General features: G+C 47.1%; 1 protein-coding gene across 5 annotated transcripts; it reads left to right on the top strand.

Moving 5' to 3' along the window:
* The first annotated feature begins 728 nt into the window (after positions 1-728).
* ZNF451 (zinc finger protein 451) lies at positions 729-26,134 on the top strand. Of its 5 annotated transcripts, none has more exons than XM_078855749.1 (16): positions 729-808; positions 3,317-3,402; positions 5,293-5,370; positions 5,985-6,113; positions 8,072-8,183; positions 9,208-9,358; positions 10,357-10,483; positions 16,726-16,894; positions 17,191-17,338; positions 17,635-17,969; positions 19,286-20,269; positions 21,502-21,651; positions 22,603-22,733; positions 24,560-24,746; positions 25,286-25,360; positions 25,704-26,134. In XM_078855749.1, exons 2-16 carry the CDS (start codon positions 3,319-3,321, stop codon positions 25,790-25,792), a joined length of 2,949 nt encoding a protein of 982 aa, XP_078711875.1. In that variant the 5' UTR covers positions 729-808; positions 3,317-3,318; the 3' UTR covers positions 25,793-26,134. The 5 variants fall into 5 exon arrangements, with proteins under 5 accessions (XP_078711875.1, XP_078711873.1, XP_078711874.1 ...); XM_078855747.1 differs by having other exon boundaries at positions 3,312-3,402; XM_078855748.1 differs by having other exon boundaries at positions 729-995; positions 3,312-3,402.
* Positions 26,135-27,789: the final 1,655 nt, after the last annotated feature.

Here is a 27,789-nt window from a genome sequence, read left to right as displayed (position 1 = left end):
GTGCGTTTGTGTGCCCCCGGTAAGCGGTCTGTTCCCTCGGTTATTTCTCTTGCAAAATAATAATAATAGTAACAGTATATCAATTCTCACAATTCGTTTTGTAGAAAACAAAAGAACATGACAAGCGGACAATTGTCTCCGGTACGTGCATCTCTGTACGCTCAACGATTGTTAGCTGATAAAAAAAAAAGTTCAGTTTTATTTGTATATATTTTTGCAAGCGATTAGTTTACCTTTCCTATACTTTGCACTCCTATGCGTGTTTTTTGTATTGCTTGTTGTAACGTTTTGGCATGTCCCCTTACTGGAGATCTGTGTAAGAAAAATAGAGCTTAATAGCTCATCGCATTCTTCCAGTCGCTAATAAATGCGATAGTAATTTACATTGTACTGCACAAGTGGGTTAGGTAGGGCTACGGTACAACACGATACAGTAAAAGAACACATAACACAACCCCACCATACACCACAGTAAACACACCACAGAACTTATCACACAACCCCACCATACACCACAGTAAACACACCACAGAACACATCAAACAACCCCACCATACACCACCACGCCACAGTAAACACTACAGAACACACCACCCCACCGTACACCACCACTCAGCACACCACCACGCCGCTTGCACAGAGCAAGGCCTACGGGTCGCGAAACGTTGCCGCAATAAAAACGCGAATTCGCGCGGTTTTTTATTTATTTAAAAAAACCGCGCGGCCACCGTACAGGCGAGTGGCGGGAGGCCTCAACGCAGCCGCCAGTTCAACGTCTCGACGCCCGCGGGCGGCACGCGGCTGCACGGTAACAACCATCAACAACTACCATCAACAACCAACAACAACCACCACCAACAACCCCCAACACCAACAACCCCCAACAACAACAACCACCAACACAACCCCTAACAACAACAACCACCAACAACAACCCCCAACAACAACCATCAACAACCAACAACAACCACCACCAACAACAACTACCAACCACGGTACCTCAGGGGTGTCCGGTCATTGACCCCATTGGCAATGCTCTCCTCGCCGCTTTCTTGTCGTTGTTAGTGGTCGCAGTTGTTAAGAGGGGTAAAACTAAAATTGCGATAATCGTGAGGCCGTCGCTTTAAAAAAAAAATCAACACGAGCACACACACGCCGCTTGCTACACACACACCGCTTGCACACACACACACACTGCTTGCCTGTAGGGAGGGGCTGGGTGGGGAAGGGAGGGGATGGGTGGGAAGCGGCTGGGTGGGGAGGGGCTGGTCACCCCGTGGTGCCCTTATAAAACTCAACGTTTAACCTACTCACGCCGGCTTGTGCCCGCCCTCACAGTCGGGCATATTTGCGGAATACACCACGCCGCCGTTGACCCTGACCATTGACCGAGCAACCCAACGTTCCTACCAGCTCCTTCCGCAGGAATGTGTTTGTTGTACGCTAAATGATGTTGCTTGCTGCCGATAACGACCACCGCTGCTTTTAGTGCGACCAACAACACAAGTGCACGCAGGCCTCACTTTTTAACAGTCGCCCTGGGGGCCTCGAGTAACCGAACTGCTTCACGCAGTTTTGTGAAATCGCGTGGGGTCAATATTCGTGGCCCATGTGAAGATTCGCCGTCACAAGCAACGATACACTCCGCCACTCCAAGACGCGGTTGACCTGGCTTAGGCCACCTCAACGTGAAATCGCAGTTGTTGCTCTGCATCTATATCGGCCGTACGAAATGATAATTATAAAAGTACAATTTTCCATGGGATTTACGCATGGGGGGTCGCGTAATTGTGCGAAATGTTATCGCCCTCGCCAGGTATACAGGAAGTCGTGGGTCCGACCCTGACGCCTGCTGTATATTTGAAGTTTGCACGTCTCCCCGTGGTCGTGTGTATTTTTCTCCGGGTCCTCCGGGTTTTTCTCTCCATATTTAGAATGCGTGTAGAGGATTTGGCTGCTATAAATGTCCACACGATAAGCCACTTCACTGGGCTATCATTTGTGGCTAGGTCGCGTCTGAAAAATACCTATGTAGCTCAGTGGGCCTTACCTGGTAAAAAAAAACATCGTTTAGTTTCAGAAAATGTTTTGCAAGATCCTGCGAGTGTTTGGGACCTCCGCCATTACGTTCACACGCCCCACGTTGTAGAACACAGACACGCACACAGACAACTCGCCAATACACCACAAACAACTCACAAATACTCCACAGACTACTCACAACAACAGCCGACATTCGCAACTCAGCGGAGGTGACGTCACCACGATGCTTGTGCCAGGCTAGGTGCACTTTGAGGCACACACATCACATACGGACGTGGAGAAACCATTCCGTTTTAACAGTTAGCTCCTTCACGCCTCCAACACTTGCGAACTGCTAGCGAGCACCAGTGAGTGTCTGTACGGTGCACACACGCCCTTGTTACCCCTCTTCATCCGGTGTATGTGTATAAGTTGCATGTGTTTGAGGCTGTACGCTTTTTGGGACTAGGCTCGAAAGAAAGCTGTCTCTGGTGTGGACCAATCAGTTTCAAAGGCAATGCATATACTATCAGAGTATGTTTTTTGTTTGCATTCTGACCACAAGTATTGTGGTTAATGCACACATGATTCCTTGTAAAAGGTTTCAGTTTGGTGTTTTAACATCTTAACACCTGTTGCCAGAAAAAAGGGGAAAACCTATTCTAATATTTTGGTACTGGCATAGGAGGTCCCATGATGGTTCACTTCACTAATTTGTTGTAAGATACTGCAATCTCTGGGCAGCCTCGTGTACTTGGCATGTTTGGGAGTTTCACGTGTCTTGTGTGATCTAACGACCCTTGCCACCACAATGCCCTTGTGATTTAAGAAACGAATGTGAAATATACATTTAGACTTGCCATTTGGTTGATGAGTTATGGATGGGTCCCTAGACTCTCCGTCTCATGCCCTGTGCTCTGTGATAACGTCAATTGTATTTGTATAACGTGGCATGTGTTCGTCGTGTCTGTTTACATCGTGCAACAATCACTATAAATCTGTATTTCTCTAACTCCTTTGTAATAGAAATGTATTTAAAGGTAATTTGGCCAAGCCACCTTTCAAAATATATATTCGTTGTCGGTTTACATTTCTGCAACATTTTCGATTTCTCCTCTTACGAGGTTGTGTTAGCACCGATTTCTATTTGCTTCATCGTAAAACTTAAATCTGTTGCTTTTTGTCATGTTGATAACCCAAGTCGCTCTTGTAAATGCGACTTCACTGGTCTCTTCAGTTTTCACCTGGTTCAACAAATTAACCTTCAACTTGCACTCTGCTCCACGCAGCACAGACATGGAGCAACAGAAGAGCTCGGACATTGAGCAGCCCGTCAATGGCAATAACTTAGAAGACTCTGATGATGTGGTCTTTGTGTCTGTAGGTACCGCACGCTTCCATGCACTCCAGCCTGTCAACAAAAGTGCTTCTCTTCCAGAGAGTCGAACGGAAAACCAAATCAATATAAAATGTGTTGCCCAGCATTGATAATCCCTTAAAATATTGCTTTTTGTAGCCAGGGTGTAAAAGTTAAAATGGATACGGTTTCAAAGCCAACTTTGCAGTTTTAACCAATGATGCTGAAGGCCACATTAGCTGTGGTACTTGAGTCACTCGGTGAGACATCTTGTACTCAGAAGTACACTACTCAACGGTCAACACAAGACCAGGCAGTAAGACGGTCACACTCACTCAGAATCCAATGGTGACAATATGCATAGTTTCAGCTAACACAAAGATCCCCCGTATAAGACTTAAACAGCACTCTTGGAGCAAGTGCCGTTAGCGAGCACCTATTAAGGTCAACAAGGCACACGAGAGGATGGGTGGCCAGCACCACGACTGACCACCACCTTTGTTCTTCGCAATGCTGATGTTTACACACTGCACCAAGTACTCATTTTAGACTGAGTCGACCATGGGGAGGAGGCCTAAGAACAGTTCAGATATTCGTCGCTAATATTGGTTGTGAGCGTGAATTGAACTCGGGTCGCTGGGTTCTAAAACATTGTCATTAAAGTAGTAATTAAAGCATATTTGATCAATCCTGTACTTTAGTAGTTGCATTCATGCAAACACAAGCAGTAAACATGAAAATACATTTCAGAACATTTATAAAATAACATTTCATTCCTACTTTCATGATAATGCCGAAAAGGGTACAACTAATCCGTGAAAATTTTACCAATATATAGAGAAAATATGAAATAATGAACGCTTCATTTATTTTCCATGTTGACCAATACCACCATTTGCCTCTTTCTATCTCTGTTTCTTTGCGTCTCAGTTTGTCTCAGCCTCTGTCTCTACATCTCTGCATCATGCTCTCTTTGCATCTCCAATTGTCTCTTTGCCCCATTTGTTACTGCATCTCCGTTTGTCTCTTGGCATCTGCCTCTTTGCAGAGAGACATGTGACTCGAACACAACAAAATATATCAGCTAAAATTATACCAAATTTTGCAAAATGAATACCTGTGTAGCATACATTGTATCCTGCAATGCAAGCTACATGGGAGGTCTTTGTTTTATAAATTTTGAGCAAATGCACATTTGAACCGATTTAAAACTGTTTTTTTTGCCAACGGTTAACCTGGAACCGAACCTTTTATAACTAATCTAAGCCGATTGAACCGCATAGCTGGTTTAGTCGGTTTGTCTTAACTGGAAAACCGTACCTGAACATCCGTAGGTTCAACTTTCTGATCGCTTATATGACATTCTGCTTACCTGCATTCGGTACTAGGGATTGTAACCATTCCCCAACTCGGTGATTTAATGCATTTCTTGTCTTGTTTTAGACCATCTTTGCATCGTTTCTCTTTTTTGTAGTTTCACTTGATCAGCACAAATGATTAGTGTATTATGAGTGTAAGATTTTATTTTAATCATAAAAGCGATGCACTTGCTCTGTGTACCATCATAGAGAAACTGCAGTGATCGGCCATCAATGCTTGAGTACATCTTCATCGCTCACACAGGAAACTGCATATATAAGCCGAACTCTGTTCTGTGGCTCCATAAATAAATATTTGTATATCCATCGGCCTAATGGCTTTCTTGACCAAAATGATCAAGCAATGTTTGTTTAAGCAAAGCAATGAAACTCTGAACCGGTTTTGACCTTGTTGGTCTTGTCAGGCTTGTTAACATATGCTGCTGGATTACCAGATGTTATTGGTAAGAGCACTCCATATAATCTGACACTCCATTCAATGGAAAAAGTATTGCTGTACAAAAACTCATGGGAAGCGGCTGTGCCCCTTTGCAGGCGGGGCTGCAAAGGCCAGTGGTTGCCTTCATTGAGCTTTCGGACGAAGAGAGCAACTTGAACAATCCCAACGATGAGGCAAGATACACAATAGTTTGCAGTCACCGCCGGTTTTCACGCTGTCCACACTCGTCGAAATTATATTTGGCGACTTTCCTGACTTTGTGTGAACCAGTTCATGTGAAAGGATTGCTTGTCTCACTGTTATGGATTGTGCACAATAGCTCGTTTTCTGTTCTTAACGCTTAGCATGTGGTGAACGGTAAAGGAATGCTTGTTGCAATCATCATTGTCAAGTGACTTGTCCGTCGTAATAATTATCGAGGGGAAAGCCTTTCTGAATCTAAAGAATCTTTCATAAGGGTTTTGCATTGGGATGTTCGATCAAGTCCTCTGTAAGCAGTGTTTTGCATGTGGTAGGAAACCAGAGTACCCAAACAAAGCCACGCATACGAGGGGTAACGCTCGGCACCGCCATCTCCTGGACCACCTTGCATCCCCATACTGTATCAAGCCCATGCTGGCCCCGCATTCAGAGTATTACCCAGGCTCAGTTCTGCTTACTTTCCTCGATCTGATAGGGTTGCATGTGTTCAACAACTTTCAGAGGCGGCATGGGAGCCATCCTGTCCGCGTGAAGCCGACGACCTTGAGGAGGTCTCGAGACTCCTCTTTTGCGCTGTTGTTCACAGGGGAAGACGCCTGCCGCCGAGGATCACGTGGACCGTGTCAAAGCGCGTGTGCAGAGCACACTGGAGCGTCTCGCCCGCAACGTGGAGGAGGACAAGGAGAGTCGGCGTGCGCACAACGAGCTGTTGCGCGTAAGTGCCCACGTCACCTCCCCTTGTTTGTTGTCCTTCCCCCGCACCTCCGATTAGCACGGTTGACTACGTACGGTGCGAAAGAAGTTCAACGTACATCATTTTACGGCCAGGGTGGGGGGATGATTCTGGAAAAAGGCGATGCCCGCTGGCTATTACGAGAAAGGAAGAGGCAATGCTTGTGTTTGAGAATCGTTCTTTTTTACACGGTTGCTTGAGCACAGGCCTAAAGGCCTAAAATGGCACCTGGACCAGCAACAATACAACACTATCAGAGTTATATTAGATACGAGTTAACACGTTTTTTTTAATTGAGCAAGGTTATAAGCGCTTGGGAAAAGAGACAATGGGAGGGAATTCCCAAAGTCGAGCCGTGCGAGGGAAGAAGCGGAAAGAGAAATGTTGGGAGCTGCAGTTGAACGCAGCGTGGAGGGGACGGAATAGTAATTTTGTTTGACTGAGTCTGCAATATGGGTGGAGGAATTGATGAGTGAGGTTTAGAGGAATGAACAGCAAACATGTTCGTAGTGATAGAAGAGCGATAGGGAGGTGACTGACTTTTGGTGAGTGAGTTACTGGAGTGAATTAGTGAGTGCTGGATCATCAATCAACCTTATTGCTCTACTGTGAATTCTATCAAATACAGCGAGATAGAAATTCCATGCTTAATCTCAGATATGACAACTGGAAACAGTAAACCCTTAATGTTTGCGGGTTTTATAACCGCGGTTTTGCAATTCATTTATTGGAGCGTGTCTTTAAATTTGCGGGGTTGTATTTTAAATATTCGTGGCCGTAGCTCCCCACTACCCGACAGGGAGGAGCATGGCGTGTGTACGTATAGAGAACTTCTTTGGCACCGTACGTAGCCAACCGTGCTAGTCGGAGGCGTGGGAGCGGCGTGGATGGTGAGAGCGTGAGCGCTGCCCATGCGGCGCTCCATTTCGGTCTATCTTTGACTGCCACACGGATTACACGCGAGTGCTTTCCTTTACAATTGTTTGTAATTACGGTAGACTCGATTATCCGCGAGCTGTTTATCCGATTTGCGGATTAATCGCGCACCTGAGATTTTGCCATAATTTAATATCTCATAGATTTGTCCCTAAGCCCAAATTAATCATCTAAAAACAGTTATACATTGTTATTCTTGGAAATGTTCATTACAAGTGACGTGCTTAAATCAAACAAATATGTGCTCCGGTTAATCTGAAATCCATGTGGTCACCTCAACAGTACAGTAGTTGCATATCTTTAAAACAGTGGGTGGAGTTTGATTGGGCGGAGTTTGATAAAAACAACTTCTGCATAATTTATACGTATATTGGTGGTTTTTGGCATAGAGATCTGTGGAAAATGACACATTTTGGATTATCCGCGATTTATTATTATCAGTGGCCGTCCTCGCCATCATTAGCGTAGACAACCAAGAGTCTACTGTACGTAGTGTGTAATATTTATTTATTCACTGATGTGTACTTTTAAAAATGTTAACTTTAATAATTATGAACAGTAAGTTAAATAACCCAATAATTATCTTTATTTATTCATCCAGGCCATATATTGAAACGTAATATGTTTATGCCAACCCTATTTTCCTCCTAAGCTTTAATTGTTAATATTCGCAGATTTAATGTTCGTGCCGTTTTTGGAGAATGTATCTCCCCCACCCCCCCCCCCTCACGAATATTAAGGGTTTCCTCTTTTCCAACATCAGCTAGGCTGCGTCAACATCTGCTGTGCTGCGTCAACATTCACTGCGTGTCACTGTCCAGCCCGGAGAGCTGAAGTCCCTGCTGTTGCACACACGAGTCTGAAAGTGGTCAAAAGGAGGGAGCTGTGCGCGCGAGTTCCCGTGGCTGCCCTGTGGGAGCTTGCGCAAAGGTTGCGGGGGGGGGGGGGTTGCGGACGGCGATGGTGCGGCGCTGATTGAGGCGCGTGCCGCGCTGCGCTTGCAGGTGCAGAGGGACTCACTGCAGGCACACGGCACCTACATGCTGGGGCTGTGCCCACAGAACCCCGACATGCAGGCGGCAAAGAAATGCGTTGAGTACTACGCCAAGAAGCCCGGTCAGTCGTCGCATGGGTCGTTTAACTAGCTGGAGGGCCTGAATAGGCGATAGCATTTTGTCTTATTCCTAGTTATTTTGCAATGGCTTTATGATGTAATTTTGCTTGAAGTGAAGGATATTTCCATTCCAAATACTTGCAGGAAGCCGCCACTCGTATTAGAGAACAACTTCTGAAAGGTTATATCCCAGGACAACCTATGAGGTCCCTTAAATTTCTTCTTATCCACACTGGCTGGTGTACCATTCATATGTCCTTCTAAAGAGGTGTCCATCGCATTGGCTAAATAAACCCAATTGTCGCTGGAAATTTGTATCCATTTTCTGAAAATCTAACTTAACTAGCCTTTTGCCCGTCTAAGAACGGGTGTTTTGCAGTAAATCTGAAGCTTGCAAGCGAAAAGCAGACCGCGACGTGATATTCATTGCATTAATGCGTGTGCAATGTGTAAGGGCATGGTGACACAGACCTATTTCATTTTAAGGTTATAATCCCTTGTTCATCATGACGTCCTTTTTACTTTGATGTCTCAATAGCGTTACGGGGATTGTGTGACGTGAGGGTTCTGCCTTTGTAGTGAGGTTTGTAAGTTGACGCTGAGGAGGGGGCAGGAGGCACCTCGGCCTTCCATATGGAGTGACGTCAGCCGCTAATTATTATGAATGGGGGGGGTGTCCATTTGGAGGACGTCACCTGCTCATGAATATTAATGAGGGGAGCTGGTCGATGTGGATATGATGTCACGAGCGTTAAAGACAGACATTCCTGGGTGATTATAGTAGGTATATGGTATATTTGTGCATTCACTGGTATTTGCTAAGACGTTCAACTTACTTCACTCTATGTTCTTTGGTTCTTTCGGTAAAGTCACGTAGATAGAAAAAGAATAATAAAAACAAAGTGAATAAAAACCAAAAATGCTTATGTAGACTAGCCTGGTTCGTAATCGGAGTGAGTGTACTGGAAATCTCTAATCTAGACTGTAGCTGGTTAAATCCCCCTTTGTGTGTGCGACCTTACCCAGCCCTGCGGCCAGGCAACCTGCACGCAAGCAGGCGCCAGCAGGCGCCAGGCTGCCCAACTTTTTCTTCGTTCACCGAGGCCCTAAACTGCCCCATCAAAAACTGCCTGCGCACCTTCGACAACCGCCCTCTGCTGCTGGGCCACATGAAGAGGTGAGTCTGCGCAGGGAGTAGATGACGAGCCATGCCCGTTCCTTACTTTACTCATGGTATGAATTAACTTAAGTTATTTTTGCGGGAATTATATTCATATCCCAACATTCTATTATAATTCTATCATGGGCGATGTCTAAACTAAACTTTTTATTTTACCTGGTAAGACCCACTGGGCTAATACAGCTCTTTTTTTAGAAGCAACCTGGCCACAAATGATAGCTCTATGGTGTGGCTTATCATGTGGAAATTTATAGCAGCCAAACACAATTCTGGCAAAATCGCCCAATGATGCCGAATGTAATTACCATTGAAACGTCGTACTCAAATTGTAAATGTTGTGGATTTATTCTCCAACACACCGGTGGGCTAAAGTAACTAATTGGCACGTTTTGTTTACGTGACAAACCTTACTAATTGGTTGTGTCGGGTGGTGGCGGGTTAATGACACATTTATACTTATGCGATCTAACCCAAAAAACCTTTATCATGAGCCAAACACTAAACAAAGTACGCACACATACCTGTAGGAATCGCAGTTCTATTGGCGATTCCAATGTAAAAATCCTCACTTGAATGGGATGCTGTCCCACTCTTCACTTGAATGGGAATCTGGAAAGGCAGTCTATCATGGGAGCCTGCATTTTGTTAGCGGGATCGACTGTACAAAGAATTGGGTGCATGCAAACTGAATGCACATGCAGCACGTGAATTTATATCCACATCCTTGCATGTGCACTGCTAATTGTACTAGAATGCAGCATTACCTTTATTAATAACAACAACAACATTTAAACTTTTTTTTATCAACCTTGCCAAAAAAAACTTTACAAGTACGATATATTTCATAGCAGTCGGCTGAGGAATGTTGTAGTTGAAACATGTGAAGGCAACCCGGCTGGTAGTATTCCGAGGCCCCTTGTGATTGTCAGCTTTGTAAGGGTACTGACCGGTGGCCTTGGCCTCGGCTGACATGAATCGGCCGGGTTTCTCTGCAGGTTCGACCACTCACCCTGCGATCCCTGCGTGATGCTGAAGGGAGTACCGATTGTGAAGTACGTGTGTGGCCCGTGCCAACGGATGTTCTACTCCATGGTCGATTACGAGGTGCACCTGCTGGAGAAGGTGAGAGCGTCGCTTTCGCGCACGGGGGTCGGGCACGAGCATTGGGCACGTCTTTGGTGAAGCTGGATCGTTGCCGCTGCAGTTGCTGCCAACCGGCTTTTCAGCCAGGCCATTGCCTTTAACCCTTTCAGAGCCATGTATTTTTTAACCTTACGTCACCCTGCAGCCAGCCACTTTTTGTATCTACTCTAATACCTCATGATTATTATTTGGTTTATGTTTAACCAGGATTTGTATAGTGCCATTAGTTGTTACCTCCGGTATTTCAATGGTTTTGTTAACCTTTCCTCCCTGTCTGTATCCAGGGATCCGTGCTTTTTATTCTCGAGTTATATTTTGATATCCTGAGGTTGGAGATGTAACTAAGTTTTCACTTAAGCTTTCTTGACTGCCGGAATTCATATTTCTTGGTTCTCTTGGTAAAATCACGTAGATAGAAATATACAATAAGAAACAATATGAGGTGAATAAGGGTGAAATAAATTAAGTAATAATTAAAGCCACTAATATAGACTGCAGTCTATAATGTCGACTTATTCTTATAGCCAAGCTTCGAACTTTTACCGTTAAAGAAAACGCCAGTGGTAATATCCGTTTGCCCCTGCACTGTGTCTGTGTCTGGAGATGTTTGCGAAACGTCCAAAACGTCCGTAGAGGTCATGTCATATGGTCCTTTGACAATCTGGAGATTTTCCAGATCGTCGTTAACCTCTCTTTACCCTGGAGTTTATTATTTAAGGCTCTTTATGACCTCCTCCAGTTGATTTAATGTGGCAAGGCAGCTGGGTGTGAGGGGTGGGGTGTGCCTCACTCTTTCATATCCCATGCTCACCCCGATCGATTATGAAAAAAAAAATTGGCAGATTGATTCTTAATATTTTTTTGGAAAAAGGCCTACATATGCAACATCCCGGGGAAAACTATACTCTCCAGCTATCGCTCCACACTGTCATTACAATAGTATCCACTGACTATAGTAGTAACTCATATTCTTTGGGTCTTTCAGTAAAGTCACATAGATAAAAAATAAAATTATAATAATACAAATTTAAATAAAGTGAATCAAAAATAATAAAAATATCGCGACATTTCGATCGCAACACAAGCATCGTCATCAGGTGAAAAAAGAGGGGGAAAAGCTGCTGAAGCAGGCTGTTTTAAAGGTTTGATATGGGTGTAGCCCAAGGGTCATAAATGAAGTGGGCGGGGCTAGTAATGTTAAAGTGAGAGAGATTAGCATGTCAATGTAAACAGCGGCTTTGTTAGTTTGAACCTGTTAATGTAAAATCAGAGTCGAAAATAACTGCTAACATTGGAAGGTAGGATGGAAACATCACAGCCAGGTAATACCGATCGCCTTCACGCTGACGTCTGTTGCTGTCACTTCTCCTAATGCTAAACGGATCTTGTTCAGGGCCGGCCTAGCCCTGATCTCAGAGAGAATAAGATTGCTCCGATTTGAACTAGACAATTTAGACAAGACTCTCTTGAAATCACACTTAACATTGACATAAAAAATGTCTGCATCTGATTAGGAACATGTAGACAACGCGACAGCCTCTTCAGCCACCTCAATGTCAGCTAAATGCAAAGATAACCTGATTCACAAGTTCAACCTCCTTTCCAAGAAGAATGCCAGATCCACACATTAAAAAGTTAGACGTTGACAAGATTGTTATCAATCACAGTAACAGTCCAATATCCGACAGCCTAAAATCGGTTCTAGCTAAAAGGTTGAATTTCGCAGTCACCCCTTAACACATCCCAGTTGATATCATTGGACAGGTCGACGTAGCCCTTAAGGGTTTGGGACACATGTCAGCAGATGTGGAAAGATTGGAAATCGCTGCAATCCCATTAGCAACATCAGTAAGGATGAGCGCTTTGAGCTTTCTCAATTTAAAAAGAGAGATGACGTAGTAATCCTCTCAGCCGACAAGGGAAATGCCACTCATCATGGACAAAACCACGTACAAGAACAAAATTCAGGACGGACTTAATGATGGTAGCTATACCAAAATCAATAGAGATCCCACCAACCGCCTGGTTACGAAAACCAACGATATCATCACTGATTCGACATCTTTAATCGAACCAACCAAGTGGTTTTCCTCAAAACCCTCTGCTGCTAGACCACCCAGATTATATGGCTTGCCAAAAATCCATAAAGAAGGCACACCACTTGGGCCTATCGTTTCCACCATTGACTCACCCACCTACAAACTGGCCCGATTTCTGTCTGAGACCTTACAACTATTCACTGGTAAGACCACCTCAGCTGTACTTACCTCAGCTCACTTGGTATCATTAATTAAGGACATCTGACTATCTCCAGGTGATTTGCTCGTTAGTTTCGATGTAGTATCTTTGTTTACCAAAGTTCTTGTGCCTGACACCATTGTAATTGAAGATTTGGTCCAACAAGGACTGAATGCTGATGTACCGGCCCTGGTTAAACACTGCCTCACCAACACTTACTTCACCTGGAATGGAAAATTCTACAAACAAGTCGAAGGTACCCCAATGTGTTCTCCCTTATCTCCAGTTGTAGCCAATGTTTTCAAGGAAAAATTTGAGACGGATGCCATCCAGGCATCTACTCTACGTCCGTCCTTGTGGAAGAGGTACATAGATGACACATTCGTCATCTGGCCATATGGCCAACCAGCTCTGAACCAATTCCCTAACCACATCAATTCCATACACCCAGCCATCAAATTCACCATGGAGGTGGAAAATGATGGCATGCTACCATTCTTGGATGTTTTAATCGAAAAGAGACCAGATGGCTCAATGGGACACTGTCTACAGGAAAGCCACCCATACGGATGCCTATCTAAAACCTGATTCCCACCACCATTCATCCCAGAATAATTCCCTCGTCAAAACTCTACACAATAGAGCTCGTATTTCCGACCAACACCACCTAGCCAGTGAACTGGAACACGTACACCAAGCCCTCAAGATGAATGGATATTCAGACTACACAATCCGTACATAAATCACCCCAACCATTGAGAAAGAACCATCTGAGGACCCAATCAAAACCATTACCTTGCCATACATAGCAGGGGTCACCAAAAGTATTTCCAAAATCATGAGCAAACACAAGATCCAGGTTCGATTTAACACAGGACACAAAATTCGTGATTTGATCCCATCTGTGAGGGATGTGATCCCTGACATGCAATATCCTGGCATCTACAAACTAAGCTGTGCCTGCGGCAGTATTTACATTGGAGAAACTAAGCGATATGTCTCGGACCGTGTTTTTGGACATAAGGCAGATCTGAAACACGGTTGAACATTTACCTCAGCCGTGGCTGATCATTGTTTTAATGCGGTGGGCTCACACGGAATCGATTTCTCCAAGAGCGAGGGTACTCTGCAAACCCACTGGTTATCAACAAAGATTTGTTCATGAAGCATCCAGATATATAAACACAGACACAATTTCAACTGAAAAAGATGGGTACAAACTGAGCAATCTTTAGAAGGATGTTATTAACCAAGTAAAATCATAACTGGCTGTGATGCTTCCATCCTACCTGCCGATGTTAACGGTTATTTACGACTCTCTGAGTTACGTTACCTTGTTAAATGTCTTTACATTAACAGGCTAAATGTCTCGCTAACATAGCCGCTGCTTCCCTTTTCCTCGATGTGGCGGTGGCTCTCGTTGTTTAATAGGCTGAATGTGTCTCATTAACACAGCCGCTGCTGCGGGAGGCATCTCACATTGACATGCCAATCTCTAATCTCTAGCAATACAATGGCTTCTTCAGCACCGTAGTCGTGGAGTTACATTAACAGATTGACATGCTAATCTCTAACAATCCAATGGCCGAGGTACATTACTTGTAAATTCTATCTCTAGCCTCGTCCACTTACCCTTGGGTTGTACCCATCTCAAACCTATATAACCTCTTGCTGCAGTAGTTCTCTCGCTATATTTCTCCTGCCTTAGCAGTTCGCCTGCGATATTTTTTCACCTGAAGACGATTGTTTGTGTTGCGATCGAAACGTCGTGATTTAAAAAAAAATTCTATCTATGTGACTTTACCGAAAGACCCAAAGAGTATGAATTCCTGCAGTCACGAAAGCCTTAAGTTATAGTAGTATCTACTGACTATATAGTATTATCTAATGACTAGCAGTATTTGCTGACCGTAGTGTTATCTACGGACTGCAGTAGTATCTGCTGACTCAATAGTAGTATCTGCCGGCTCTATAGTCGTATCAACCAACTCTATAGTAGTAAATACTGATTCTACAGTAGTGTCTAATGACTATAGTAGTATTTACTGAACCTATAGTCGTATCTATTGGCTCTAGTAGTATCAATTGACGATAGTAATAACTAATAACTTTACAATAGTATCTGCTGACTATAGCAGTATCTGCTGACTCTATAGCAGTATCTGCAGACTCTAGCAGTTTCTGCTGATTATTGCTGTATCTACCGACTATAGTAGTAACTAATGACTCTACAGTAGCATCTACCGAGTCTGCAGTAGTATCGCCCGACTTTACAGTAGTATTTACCGACTCTACAGTTGTATCTACCGACTCTATAGTCGTATATACCGACTTTATAATAGTATCTTTCGACTCTATAGCAGTTAACTACTTATCAGTGCCGTGGTGATGACGAGTCCCATGCAGAGCCCCCGGCCTCGCCTAGATTGCCCAGCTGGCTGAGGTGGCACCTTGGCAGCCTGGTCCTGGGCTGCTACACCACCCCCCCACCCCCACCGCCCGCTCTACGATAGCAGTAAATACAATCTCTACAGTGGTGTAGTGACATCGCTGACATTAAGGTGTAATGCCGGCTCTAGAGAGGCTTGGCGTGCGATGGACTCACATCGCGGACATCCCGTATATGGGGGTGTAGTACCGGCCCTAGAGGGGCTCGGTGAGCGCTGAGTCATAGCACTGAGTGGCACTACGCTTGGCGTGCAGTGCCGACCCCTACAGGATGGGGTGTGAGAGTATCGGCCAGGGAATGGGGTTACTATAGGCCGTGGCACTCTGGTTGACCCCGGAGGACACTTGACTGGTAAAGTCTACACAGGGGCCCCAAGTGGGGGCTAGGGGTGGTCACGTGTCGGGGCGAGATCCTGCTTGAGGATTCGAGAAGGTGGTCGTGGCCAAGGGCGGGGCCAGCCACGACCAGTGAAGGATATTAGCCGGGTTCCCAGAGGGACCGGGGTTCAGTGTTGCTGTTGTTATCTTGAAGATCTACGTTCGACGTCCGAGAATAGTCACCAAACCGTGGACCTAGACCCAAGCTGCGGTCCTGCCCGTTGTAGCTACTCCCAGTGTATTTAGTGTAGTTAGCTTGGTGGTTCACCACCATAGGTTATCTGGTGAAGGGGCAGTTACCCCTTTGTGTTGGTGTCATTAAATGTGTTGCCGCCAAAGAGTACGTCTGCGACTCAGTTGAACTCACTACAGTAGTATCGACCGATCCTATAGTAGTAAGTTGACGCATTGGGGTGGGGGGGGGAGAAGAGGACATCACACACTGCTTCTTCAGTTTTTTCTTGCTGTGGTTGTCCCACCTGAAGACGATTGCTTGTGTGGCGATCGAAACGTTGTGATCTATTATTTTTTTCTACCTACGTGAATCAAAGAGTATGATTTGTTTACTTTTTCTATACATTGCACTCCTATCTTGTTCTCGTATTGATTGTTCTAACATTCTGATCAGTCACTACTGGGCATCTGTGAAAAATCGCGTTTTAGCTCATTGTATTCCTGCAGTATAAATAAACATAGTAAACCCTTGTTAAATCGACACATGCGGATCTCTTGCCTTGCCGAATTACCCAATATTCCGAATTATGTACAACGGTACTCTCCAGTGCCTCCTGCCCCAAACCCTTCACACATTGGCATTGACACACCTGAATCAATTTTATCCAAAACTTTGGATTTGTCTCGCAGACTTAGGGATTTACTTCTTGATGTAGGTGTAGACATTTCTGAGGGAGTTGGCTTGCACAGAGTGCATAAACAAGGTAAAGTCCAAAGCGACATGTCTGCACTGACGCTCACCATGCGTGCCGCCACCAGACTTAAGTTGGTGTTTTGGTCGTGGCGTGCGGCATCGTTCCACGTGTATGCCAAAATTGGACCATTCGGTTCGGCAATTCGACTCGTAACAAATTACTAATACCGTATATATTCCCATAGTGCAGCCGTGCTGAATTTTCCCCAATTACGAATGATCTCCTCAGCTGAAAGATGACTCAAGCTTGAGCATCTGCCCCCCCCACAAGCCTGGTGCGTCCCCGCTGTCCTCCCGCCACTTCGCCTGCCCCGACTGTTTCCTGCTCTTCACGCTGCACGACCAGTGCCTGCAGCACATGCAGCAGCAGGGCCACTTCCGGAGCACCTACCCCATTGGTAAGCGCACCCAATGAGCTCGCTCGTACCTGATGCTGATATCGGTGGAGAGCAATTTTTTTATTTTTGGAAGCTATTGGAGCCATGCACTTTTAAATCCTGATTGGAAACTAATTTCTTTAGAACTGATTTTTGTGTTTAGTTTGTTGTCCTTCCCCCGCGCCTCCGATTAGCACGGTTGGCTTCGTGCGGTGCAAAAGAAGTTCAACGTACGTACCTGCTCGCTGTGGTTAAGCCACACTCATCGATACCTCTAACCCCCTCCACCTGCTGAACGCTTTGTCTGTGATTGGCAGAGAAGCAAAAGGAGCCGTGCCCCATCCTGTTCCCAGACTACGCGAAGAACATGCTGGTGTCCCTGTGCCGGGAGGTGGAATTTACGGTGACGTGCGTCTCCTGCGGGCAGGGACTGTGCAGCAACAGTCACGTCACGGAACATTTCAGGTGACCGAGCATGGGGCTCGGGGGTCGCTTTCTCTCCATTGATAACGGAGCATTGCGGTAGTCTTGGCTGCACCCGGCAGGCCCGCACCAAGAACACGTCGTCGCCACCGGGACCGTTAACACCGCCGTGTAGCGCAACAATGCTTTTGGCTAGCGATCGAACAAAGACGGTGACTGCATCGCGCGCTTTTTACCTCTGTCTGAATAGCTCTTATGTGAAGGCTATGGGGGGTGGGATCTTTGTCTTTAAAGTCTTTTGTTTGCCCGCGGTGGTGGTGGGGGGGGACTTGTGGCAGGTTGCAGTGCCAGGGCGGGTGGCCACTGGCACTGGCCAAGCAACCGGTGAGCGACGTGGCCAAGGTGTTCTGGGCAGCCGGGCGCTGCCTGCTGTGCGCTGGCCTTGCGCTGCTCACGGAGGACGACTGCGCCAATCACGAGGCGGCCACGGGCCACCTGGTGTGGCGCATCAACAACATGCAGGTCGCCCTCATCGCCTTCTGCTACTTCCGCTCGGGCGTAAACAGCGCCGCTGTCAACGACGGCAAAACCAGCAGCAGCATCGGCAAAAACCATGAGGGAAAGAAGGCTGGCTCACACAGTCCACAGCCCAGCACGTCATCCACCGACACCGGCAAGTAATGCGGTTTGAGAGGTCGGCCAGCCAGGGCTAAACTAAACAAAAAAGCTAGAAACTATTTTTTTTATTTTACCTGGTAAGGCCCACTGAGCTGCGTAGGTCTTATTTTCAGAAGTGACCTGACTATCACAAATGATAGCTCAACGAAGTGGCTTATTGTGTGGAAATATATAGCAGCCGAATACTCTAATCGCGTGTTGTTGATTCTAAATGTGGAGAGAAAAACCGGTGGACCCGGAGAAAAATCCACAGCACAGGGAGAGCATGGAGACTCCGAATATACAAGTATAAGGGTCAGGATAGAACCCACGACCTCCTGCCTGCATACCAGGCGAGGTAGTTAACATCTCACCACCCGCCAAGCATACGAGGGCTAGGCCGTGCTTTCAGGTTTTATAGCCAGTCCTGGGTGATGGCCGTAGAGTTGTGATAAGGGCTGTGGTGACATTCCCTTTAGTCGAGCAATTTAGCCGGTACGATTGGTCATTTCATTTCGTATCCATCATACTGACCTGGTGAGGTCATGACGACGATTTGTAATGGTGTTTAAATCAGCAGCTATGCAGGTCTCCTCTCAACAGACGACATTGAAGCAGATACCAATTTGTAATGATTAATCATAATTTATAACACGCCCTTAAACAATTGTTCTCAGGACGCTATAATTTGTGAGGTACCACATACAGATAGCTGTGTATACAGTATTTCCTCGTTTAACACGGTAGATGCGTTCCTGAAAGGTGTGTTAAGTAAAAGCAACATTTGCGCTCAAACCAGCCTGGAGTCGTGCCATGGCGGGACAAAGAACTGAGATGAGGGTACACAGCGTACTGTATCGTTCCGCGTACTGTATCGTACCACTCGGCTGCGCAGCTCCAGAAAGTAGTTTGTTGTTCACCGCTCAGGAACCGAGTTCTAACAGGCGCGTTGTTCAGAAAGTCTTCCCAAATAAAAGAACAGTGTTATAGCGAAAACGCGCGAAGCGAGGAGTATGAGATATTCACCCCTGCACTGACCGTGCCAGTGGGTGGCAGTGAATAATGACGCCGTCCTTCGATTTACTGTGCACCTGTTCTGATCTCCCAGTTACAAAAAAAATACTCAAAGGTATTGGCTAGGTTTCCTGAGCAGAACCATCCCGAAATAGTCCCGAAGCTCATTTGGAGTCTTCATGGGTTAAACACAAATACATTTTTACTGATCTTGACTGAGTATTTTATTTAGAACAGTTTTTTCTAAATATTACCTTTTAAATGCTGCGTTACCGTCGCTTGGTGTGTGCGCGTGTGTGTATATTGCGCAATCGACAGGTGCATTTCCACATCCCGCTTGCAGCAGCAACAACAACGACGACAATGGCAGCGGTGTCGGAAACATCATCGGTGGCAGCAGCAGCAAGGCTGCAGGCGGCGGCAGGGCGACGGAGGCCCCGCAGTGGGTGTGTGAGTGCGGCAGCGTCCTGGCCACGGAGGACGATGCCTTCGAGCACCTCGTGGCAACCAACAGCGTGCGCTTCCGCTGCCTCGTGTGCCGTACGGTCTTCCAAGCCGAAAGCATTGCGAGGCTGCACATGAGCCGCACGCACGGCGGTGCGCACTTATCCGACTACGAGCCCTGGTGCTGCTCGTGCCGCATTGAGGTGCCCAGTGGACGCAACGGCATTGCGGGCCACCTGCTGAACTACCACCCAGGCCACTCCTTCTACTTCGAGCGCCACGGCGGTGACGACGACGAGACTCCGGCGACGGAAGCGACGGCGGCAGCGGCGCCAGAATGTCCCGCGACAGAGCCGGCGCTCGGTGCAGCGGCTGGTGGCGCGCAGGGCTCGGAGGCGGCCGGCACGAGCGGGGCTTCCCCGCAGAAGGATAACACCGTGGCCGCGAGGCCCAGGGACAGTGTTGAGCAGCAGAAGACTCTGAAACCGCCCAGGAAGAAGCACAAGGTTGCTGACAATCGCGGGCCAATTTACAAGTGCTGCTTTTGCAAGAAGGCAAGCTATCTACTGGAGGCTATTCATGACCACCTGAAAAGTCACAAGCAGTCTAATCTATCCAAAAAGGGCCCGTACTACCTGGTTTTGTGTCCAGAGTGTCGAACGCAGCTGTTGCCAGGCAAAAGCACGTGCCAGCGCTGCGGGAACAGGGTCAGCGGCGGTGGGAGCAGCAGTAACAATGGGGTTGGGAGGAGTGGTGGAGGTGGTTACCCCTTCTTAGCGGCCTACATGAAAGTTCAGTTGGACTTGGAGCCCAAGCCCATGCCATTTGAGTTCACAGCGTCTCCATCTCCGGAAAGCAGTGAGTGCTGGCATTTTGCTTTAATTGCTTCTGTTCTATGAGATTCTCCGTTACTCTGAACTGAGAGACACCAAAGACATAGTGTATACATACTGATGATTTGGGAGGTGGCGTGGTGGTTATTAGCTTGTTACACAATGAATCCTGGTGAGCTCTGTTCTTCGCTACTGCTGAGAGACCAGTGGCAATTGAAATGTAAACCTGTCCCGTCGCAACCCTTCATTCACTTCACCAACCGGCTCACGGTCAAAGAACCGCCGTGATCCACACCATGAAGGGAGGCCTTCCACCAGGAGTGCATGTTTGCCAAAGAGTATATTATTTAGGAATTATTATAATGCAAATTAGATGTTAAAGTACAGTAAAATCCACAGTGAGCCAGATTTGCACTTAGCTAGACCAGGTCCGCTAATAAAAAAAATAATATGTATATTTATTCAGAATATTTATCACACTACGTTTGGAATATTTTACATAATGTAATGCATGACGGAACGCGCTCGAGCATGCTATTGCACTTTTATGTAGTTGCATTGTGTGTGAAGATTATTTGCGGAAATACATTAGCGGTAGAGGGTGACGGGGAGGGAGCGAGAGGGGAGGGCGACAGTGGGTGATGTATGGTAGGGGGAGTGAGGGGAGCCGTGTACCGTCGAAACGACTGCAGTACTATAAAAAAAACACACCACAAGTACTCTCTTATTTTGGTCTGTACACTAACACACGCGCCAGACCTTTCAGATCTGGGAACGAGGGCTCCACCCTATTAGTCTGGCAAGTCGTGTTTTTTTTTACTAACCTAAAAACTAAACTTTTATTTTAGCAGGTAAGTCCCACTGAGCTATGTAGCTCTTTTAGAAGTGACCTGGCCACAAATGATAGCTCTATGGAAGTGGCTTATCGTGTGGACATGTAAAGCAGCCAGATACTCTAAACATGTTATGTCAATTCTAAACGTGGAGGGAATGCCCAGAGAACCCAGAGAAAAATCCACGCGACCACAGGGAATACATGCAAACTCCAAATATACAGGCGTTATATTTAGGATAGAACGCAGGACCTCCTGTATACTAGGCGAGGTTGTTAACATGTCGCCACCTTCAGGCCTCTTGAAAATGTGACTTGATCGCTCGAGCAAGACACAATGATGTACGTGCTTGGTGTGTGTGGAGTGTGCTTTGTGCTTTACATATCTGCGTGGGTGGGGGGGGGGTGGATTTTTGAACAACCAGGCCCCGACTCAAGCAATCTGGAGCTCCCGGACGCCGACTACCTGAGCACCATGTCACACGTTCTCCTCATTGACCTGGACAACTGGCCCAACTTCTTTCAGAAACTTCCTGCACAACTGCAGACTGGCATCTTCATATGGGGCTTCAAAGGTGAGGAGTAAGCAAAGGGGCGAGTAAGAGTAGTGGCCATGAGCCATGGTTGTCATCCTTACCCCTCCCTCTACCCATGAGGAAATTAAATGACAACCAATTTCATCGTAAGCTAGCGATGGACAATGTTGATTGGCGCTTTGCCGAATGTGTTTTTAACTCCTGTGTAACCTCTTATCATCGCTGTTTCAATTAAATAAACACTCCATTGTGAATCGGGCATTCTGGTACTGGTCTAAATAAACTTTTCGGATTCTACTTCTCGATGGCAGGTTGGATGTGAAGGCAACCCTGCTGGCTTTTGCCATCAATTCCAGGCTCTGGCTCACTGTTCAGTATGAAGTACCTTCAGTTACTCTTGTGATCCACATGCTGCATGTTTGATCTCCTTGCGTGACAGTTTAAACGATGAAGTATAAACCATCAATCTAACTCCGGTCATCCTCGCAGCAGCACCTTTTTTGCTGGCCATTGAACAAAGACAGTCACCCCATCGCGCGCTTATTAGATGCGCTACTGCGGCTTCTGGAACGCTCTTCTGATATTAGGAAGCCACTGCAGATATGTATTTTTAAATCATCTAGTTTAAAAACTAATTTCTTTAGAACTGATTTTTGTGTTTAGTTTTTTGTCCTTTCCCCCGCACCTCCGATTAGCACAGTTGTCTACGTATGGTGCGGAAGAAGTTCAACATACATACAGAGGTTGCTTAAATCTCTCGGCCTCTGCCACACAGCACCAAAAATTGGGTGCAGCACAGTTAACCGATCGGCAGGTCGCGTCTGGTGGGGTAAAGTGTGGGTATCTGAACCACTTCCAAGATGTCTGGCTAGCGTGGAAGTCCGTGTGTGGAAGCCCTTCCACCAGCAGCGGTGTGAACGGACAGTCGCGTGGCTGCACCTCTTCACGCTGTGCTTGCGTTCGTCCCCCGGGTGGCGTTGCCGAACCAAGGCGGAAGCAACAAGTGGCAGCCACCCAGGGATTGTGCCGCATACCGTCAGCTGCAGCAGCAGGGCTGCTTCTTCCTACACCCGCAGTGCAGTGGGCGCAAGGACGCCGCCGACTTCGCCATCTGCCTGCACGTGAGTTTCAAAAGACTTTAAAGACTAAGATCCCCCCCTCCCTTCGTGTAGACTTAACAGACTCTTGGGGGAAAGTGCTGGTAGTGAGCACCTATGAAGGCCAGAACGGCACACCAGGGAGTGGGTGGCCAGCACCACGCCCGGCCGCCTTTGTCTCCCGAGTGGCAAAGTTTTTTCCACATCGCACCAAGTACTCATTTGAGACTGTATTGACCTAGGGGATGCCCAAGACTGGTTCTAATAATTGTCACTGGTGATGGCCGTGAGCGGGAATCGAACTCGGATGGCTGGTTTCATATCGCAGCGCGCTAAACGCTACACCCCCCCCCACCCCTACAAACGTACACAGTTAGCCTGGTGCGTCATTCAGTCATTAACACTGATGCATAGTCTGGTCTGTCATTCAGTCACTTATAAATTGTTGTGTGTTGGTGTATATATGTATATATTTTTTGTGTCTGTGCAAAATAACCCCCTAACCTCATGGTGCCGGACGGGCAACGCTGTCGTGGGCAGTGCCGTGAGGGGAGGGCCAATTCAGATTGGCCTTTCCCCTCAGGGCGGCTAAATAGGGGCTCTGGATGGGTGCGAGGGGCTGGTAACCCCTCCACCTTCAATAAATTACCACTAAACCACGACTGAAATATCTAACTAATAAGCTTGTGCCGGAGGCCCCGGGCAGACAGGCGTCTATCACGTCTGCTGGCCAAACCCCATTTGGCAGAGCCAGGAGATTGAATCTCTCGGGGCTCCTCCAGAATCAATGAAAAGCCACTTCGGATGGCCACGTGGAATGTTCGAACGCTCACTGCGGAGGAGAGGCTGCCACTCCTGTCGGGAGCTGGATTGGTACCGCCTGGATCTCTGGCATTCAGGAGGTCCGGTGGACCGGATCTGGCTCCTGCCACCATGAGGGGTGGACAGTCCTCTACTCGGGGCAGGAGACTGCCAAACAACAGGGTGTGGCTCTTCTTCTGAACAATATAATGAAGGGGGCGTGGGAGCGTGGCGGTGAAGTGTGGGAGGCTGTAAGCCCCAGGCTACTTTGGGCTCGCCTTCCCATCAACCACAGGCGAGGAGTGGTGGTCGTGGTTACTTATGCCCCCACCAAAGACGAACATCCATGGAGGGATGCAGGCAAGGCCGATGAGTCAGATGCTTTCTATGACTTGTCACAGGTGCTGGCTAAAGTGGCCCCTTGGGATAGTCATCTTGTTGGGTGACTTCAATGCCCGAGTTGGTCATGATGCTGGCACCTGGTCTGGAGTGATTGGAAGGCATGGGCCAGATCAGCTCAATAACAACAGTAGGCGGCTGCTAGATTTTTGTGCAGCCCATGGGCTTGTTATTACCAACACTCTGTTCCGGCATTGGCGCATCCACACAACATCATGGATGCATGCCGGGTCCAAGTAAGAACATCTGCTGGACTACATAGTGACGGACCAGCGGATGCGAGCCAATGTCCTTGACACCAGGACCTACCGTGGAGCTGATCTGCCCTCTGACCATCGACTAGTCATCTGTAAGATGCGCCTGCCTTTCTTCCACTCCGGTGTTGGGTGTACACCCAGACGATGGCATTGACGACAACAGTCATTACGATGACGTTAATGATGAAGAAGGTGCTGAAGGCAACATTGGCGACGACGACAACAAGGATGTTGATAAACAACATCGTCGGTGACGATCACAGAGACGACGAGAGTAGGGACAACGTCGCAGACGACGGCGGCGGCGACGATGATTAATTAGCTACACAACCGTTTCGGCGCCAGAACCTGTGTTTTGATGGTCTGCGTTTGCCTCGTACTGCTCGCGCGTAGGCTGGGCGCATGGACGCGCAGCTGCCCAAGCACATCCCCCTGTCCGTGCTGTCGGGGGACAAGGGCTTCATGGAGGTCAAGGAGCAGTTTGCTCGCACGGGACGCCCGTCACACATTCTCGACCCCCACAACACGGACGCCAAGCTGCTCTGCGCCCTCATCAACAGCATCTCAGACTCTGACAATGGTACGGCTACCGTGTGTGTGTGCGGAATCTTTGCGTGCGGTTGCGTGGGTGCGCATGTGTCTGTCTGTGGGGAGCGGTGACGCAGCAGTTTGTGTGATGCGCTACAAAACCGGCGACCCCCAGTTCGATTCCCGCTCACGGTCATTGTAAGTGATGATTTTTTGAAGTGGTCGTGGGACTCCCCTAGATCGACTCGGCCTCCGGTGTTGTGTAACCATTGGCACTGGGGAGACAAAGGCGGTCAGGTGTGGTGCTGGCAACCCACCCCTTTGTGAACCGTGCCTGCCTTGCTTAATAGGTGCTCGCTAACAGCACTTGCCCTAACAGTCTGTAAATGCCTATATGGGGGATCTTTGTTTGTAACGGCATGTATGCAGGTTTGTGTGTGTAGGCATGTGCGTGTGTGTCTGTATGCCGGTGCGTGTTGTGTGCCAGTAACCTTATGTCCAAACCGTCCTTTTCTGTAAACTGAAAGGCCTGCTCAAAAGAGGAAGTGTAACAACTTTCTAAGGGTTTATGACACAAACTATCATTTGCAGCTGATGAAGACCTCTATTCATACGTCCAGGCTAAAGACCCTGGTCCGCTCCTCTGCCCAGGACTGTCTTCACTATGTAATGTTTTAATGCACACTTCTTTCCAAACCATCGTCTCCTTTCCCTGCCCTGTAGTCCCCTCAATGGGTAATTAAACCTCTTCGAGGTCCCCTTTGATGTGAGAGCCCCTCTGCTGTTGTACAGTATGTTGAGACGTTAATTATCTGAACACCCGAACATTTCAAAGGGTTCTCACAATTCACTGTTATTGGCCACATAAAGAAATTGGAGCCACTAAAAAGCTATGCTGCCTTGTGGTACCGATAAGTGAAATTTCTGGTCTGGGCTCGTGGGCTAAAGGACAGTGTGTTGTGTGTCCACGTGTGTGACTGCTGTGTGTATGCGTGCCGTGTGAGTGCAGTAGACGCCGAGGAGGAAGCCGAGCTGAGGGAGGCATTGGCGCGCAGTCTGAAAGACATGGGGTCCACGCAGTCCCCTCTTGCATCCTAACCTCTCTGCGTGACCTGTCCCCCAGTTCACCTCAGAACCTCCATTTGACCTTCCTTAATTTTTTAATGAGCATTAATTTTTGATCAACAGACAGTGCTCTGCTTTGAGCTATGACTATTGTATCATCCACATTAAAAGTGACAAATCTTCATTCTGATTATGCCAGTGTGCTCCATTTAGGCAAACCAAACAAAATAAAGACTGCAAGATAAAAAACAGCAAATTTTTACTGGTGTAACTGCTTGGCGAAATGAGATGATTGCTTTTGTTTATACTGGTAGGAACCTCCTGGTTACACCAGCCCACAGGGGATTATTGTGTCCGTCCGTCGTGCAGGGAGGGGCTGGGTTGGGAGGGGCTGGGTTGGGAGGGGCTGGGTGGGGAGGGGCTGGTTGGTGAGGGTGGGCTGGGTGGGAGGGATGGGGCTGGGTGGGGAGGGTCTGCTCACCCCGTGGTGCCCTTATAAAACTCAACGTGTAACCTACTCACGCCGGCTTGTGCCCGTCCTCACAGTCGGGCATATTTGCGGAATACACCACGCCGCCGTTGACCCTGGCCATTGACCGAGCAAGCCAAAGTTCCTACCAGCTCCCTCCGCAGGAATGTATTGTTACCTGTCCATGGCATGGCAACTAAAAAACAGTCATTAAATTAACTAGAGAATTTTTTTTATTTTTATGAAAGGGTGGATGTTTATCATTTACTCACTGGATCTTGGTAGGCCATTTATTTATCTGTCACTTAGTTAACTCACAGTTGGTGTATATTGATCAGAAGATGAAAAAGAGGCATTGGCCCAATTTAAATGCTCCAGTTATTTGTGAGCAGTTTGCCCCAAAAAAATGTTGGCTTTAAAATGTAAAGAAATACGTTTTGCAAGAAATGTTTTATAATTTCCCAGAGCGTATTCTCAACTTTGTAAATATGATTCAAGTTACACGGGTATGTGAGCCATCACTTATTAACCTTTCCACAATGGGTCCATCTCTCCTACAGCTACACAAATTCTGAGACATCATTGTCTCAACAGAGCCGACTCCAATTTCAACCTTTTTTGCCTTTTTCTTCAACTGTAATGTGCTTTATTTGACCTGTGCTCTCCAAAAAAATAATTGACAATTAAAAGTGAAGGGTGAAGTTGTGGTAGGGCTTCTTTGTGGGATAATGCATTTCGATTGAAAACTTGGCCCAACAGTCTTAAGGCTATATGGGGATTATTTGTCTTCATATGTATGTCGAACATCTTTCGCACCGTACGTAGCTAAGCGTGCTAATCAGAGGTACTATCATAGACGGTGCAGCCTAAGTGCAATGGATTCCAGTGCAGCTGCTGCTCCACTGTAAGCCTAAGCATACTTTGGGTTTACAGCAAGTCCTCGTTCAGCGCCGTAAGTGCATTCCTTAAAAGTGCCGCGTTAAGCGAAAACAATTTCCCTATAACTATGACGGCAACAATAATTTTTGGTGAGATGACGTCCGCACGCAGCGGTACAATTCACTGAGGGTACGCCGCCACGTTTTACTATCATTCCGCGTAGCGTATCGTACTGCTGGGACCGCGCAGCTCAAGAAAGTAGTTTGCCGTCAACTGCTCAGAAAGCACATTACAACGGTGAGCCGCGCGATAACGGTTTGCGCAGTCTGCGTTGTGTGAAAAAATCCCAATGGAAGAAACCGCGTTCACGTGGAAAACACGTTACGTGAACTACGCGTTAAGCGAGGACTCCCCATAGTTCTATTAAAACCATACAACAAAAATCGCTTAGGATCAGATAAGCGTGTATGGCATCGGATTGATAGGGTAAGGATGCTGCCACGATGTAATGGCCACCGGGTTGATCTCCCAGCGTGGCACTTGAAACCGGTCAAGTTGCACACCTCCAATTGATCGGCAGTGCGCGTGTGGTGGGGTTACACTTGTGAGTGGTTACTCCTGCTTCCAAGACCTATGGTCAGGGTGGAAGAGTAGGCCAAATACCCTCTAGAGGAGGCCCTTT

Source organism: Lampetra fluviatilis, chromosome 4, assembly GCF_964198595.1.
Source record: "Lampetra fluviatilis chromosome 4, kcLamFluv1.1, whole genome shotgun sequence".
In the NCBI taxonomy this organism is placed as follows: Eukaryota; Metazoa; Chordata; class Hyperoartia; order Petromyzontiformes; family Petromyzontidae; genus Lampetra; species Lampetra fluviatilis.
Note: the sequence above shows the minus strand (reverse complement) of the source record. Positions and strands in the feature narration are given on the sequence as shown.

Excerpts from the sequence above, each read along its gene's own strand:
- ZNF451 (XM_078855749.1), top strand. The coding sequence starts at position 3,319 with ATGGAGCAACAGAAGAGCTCGGACATTGAGCAGCCCGTCAATGGCAAT. Across the intron at positions 21,652-22,602 it reads CTTCATATGGGGCTTCAAAG|GCGGAAGCAACAAGTGGCAG; the intron begins GTGAGGAGTAAG and ends TGCCGAACCAAG. Across the intron at positions 25,361-25,703 it reads CCCAGGACTGTCTTCACTAT|TAGACGCCGAGGAGGAAGCC; the intron begins GTAATGTTTTAA and ends GTGTGAGTGCAG.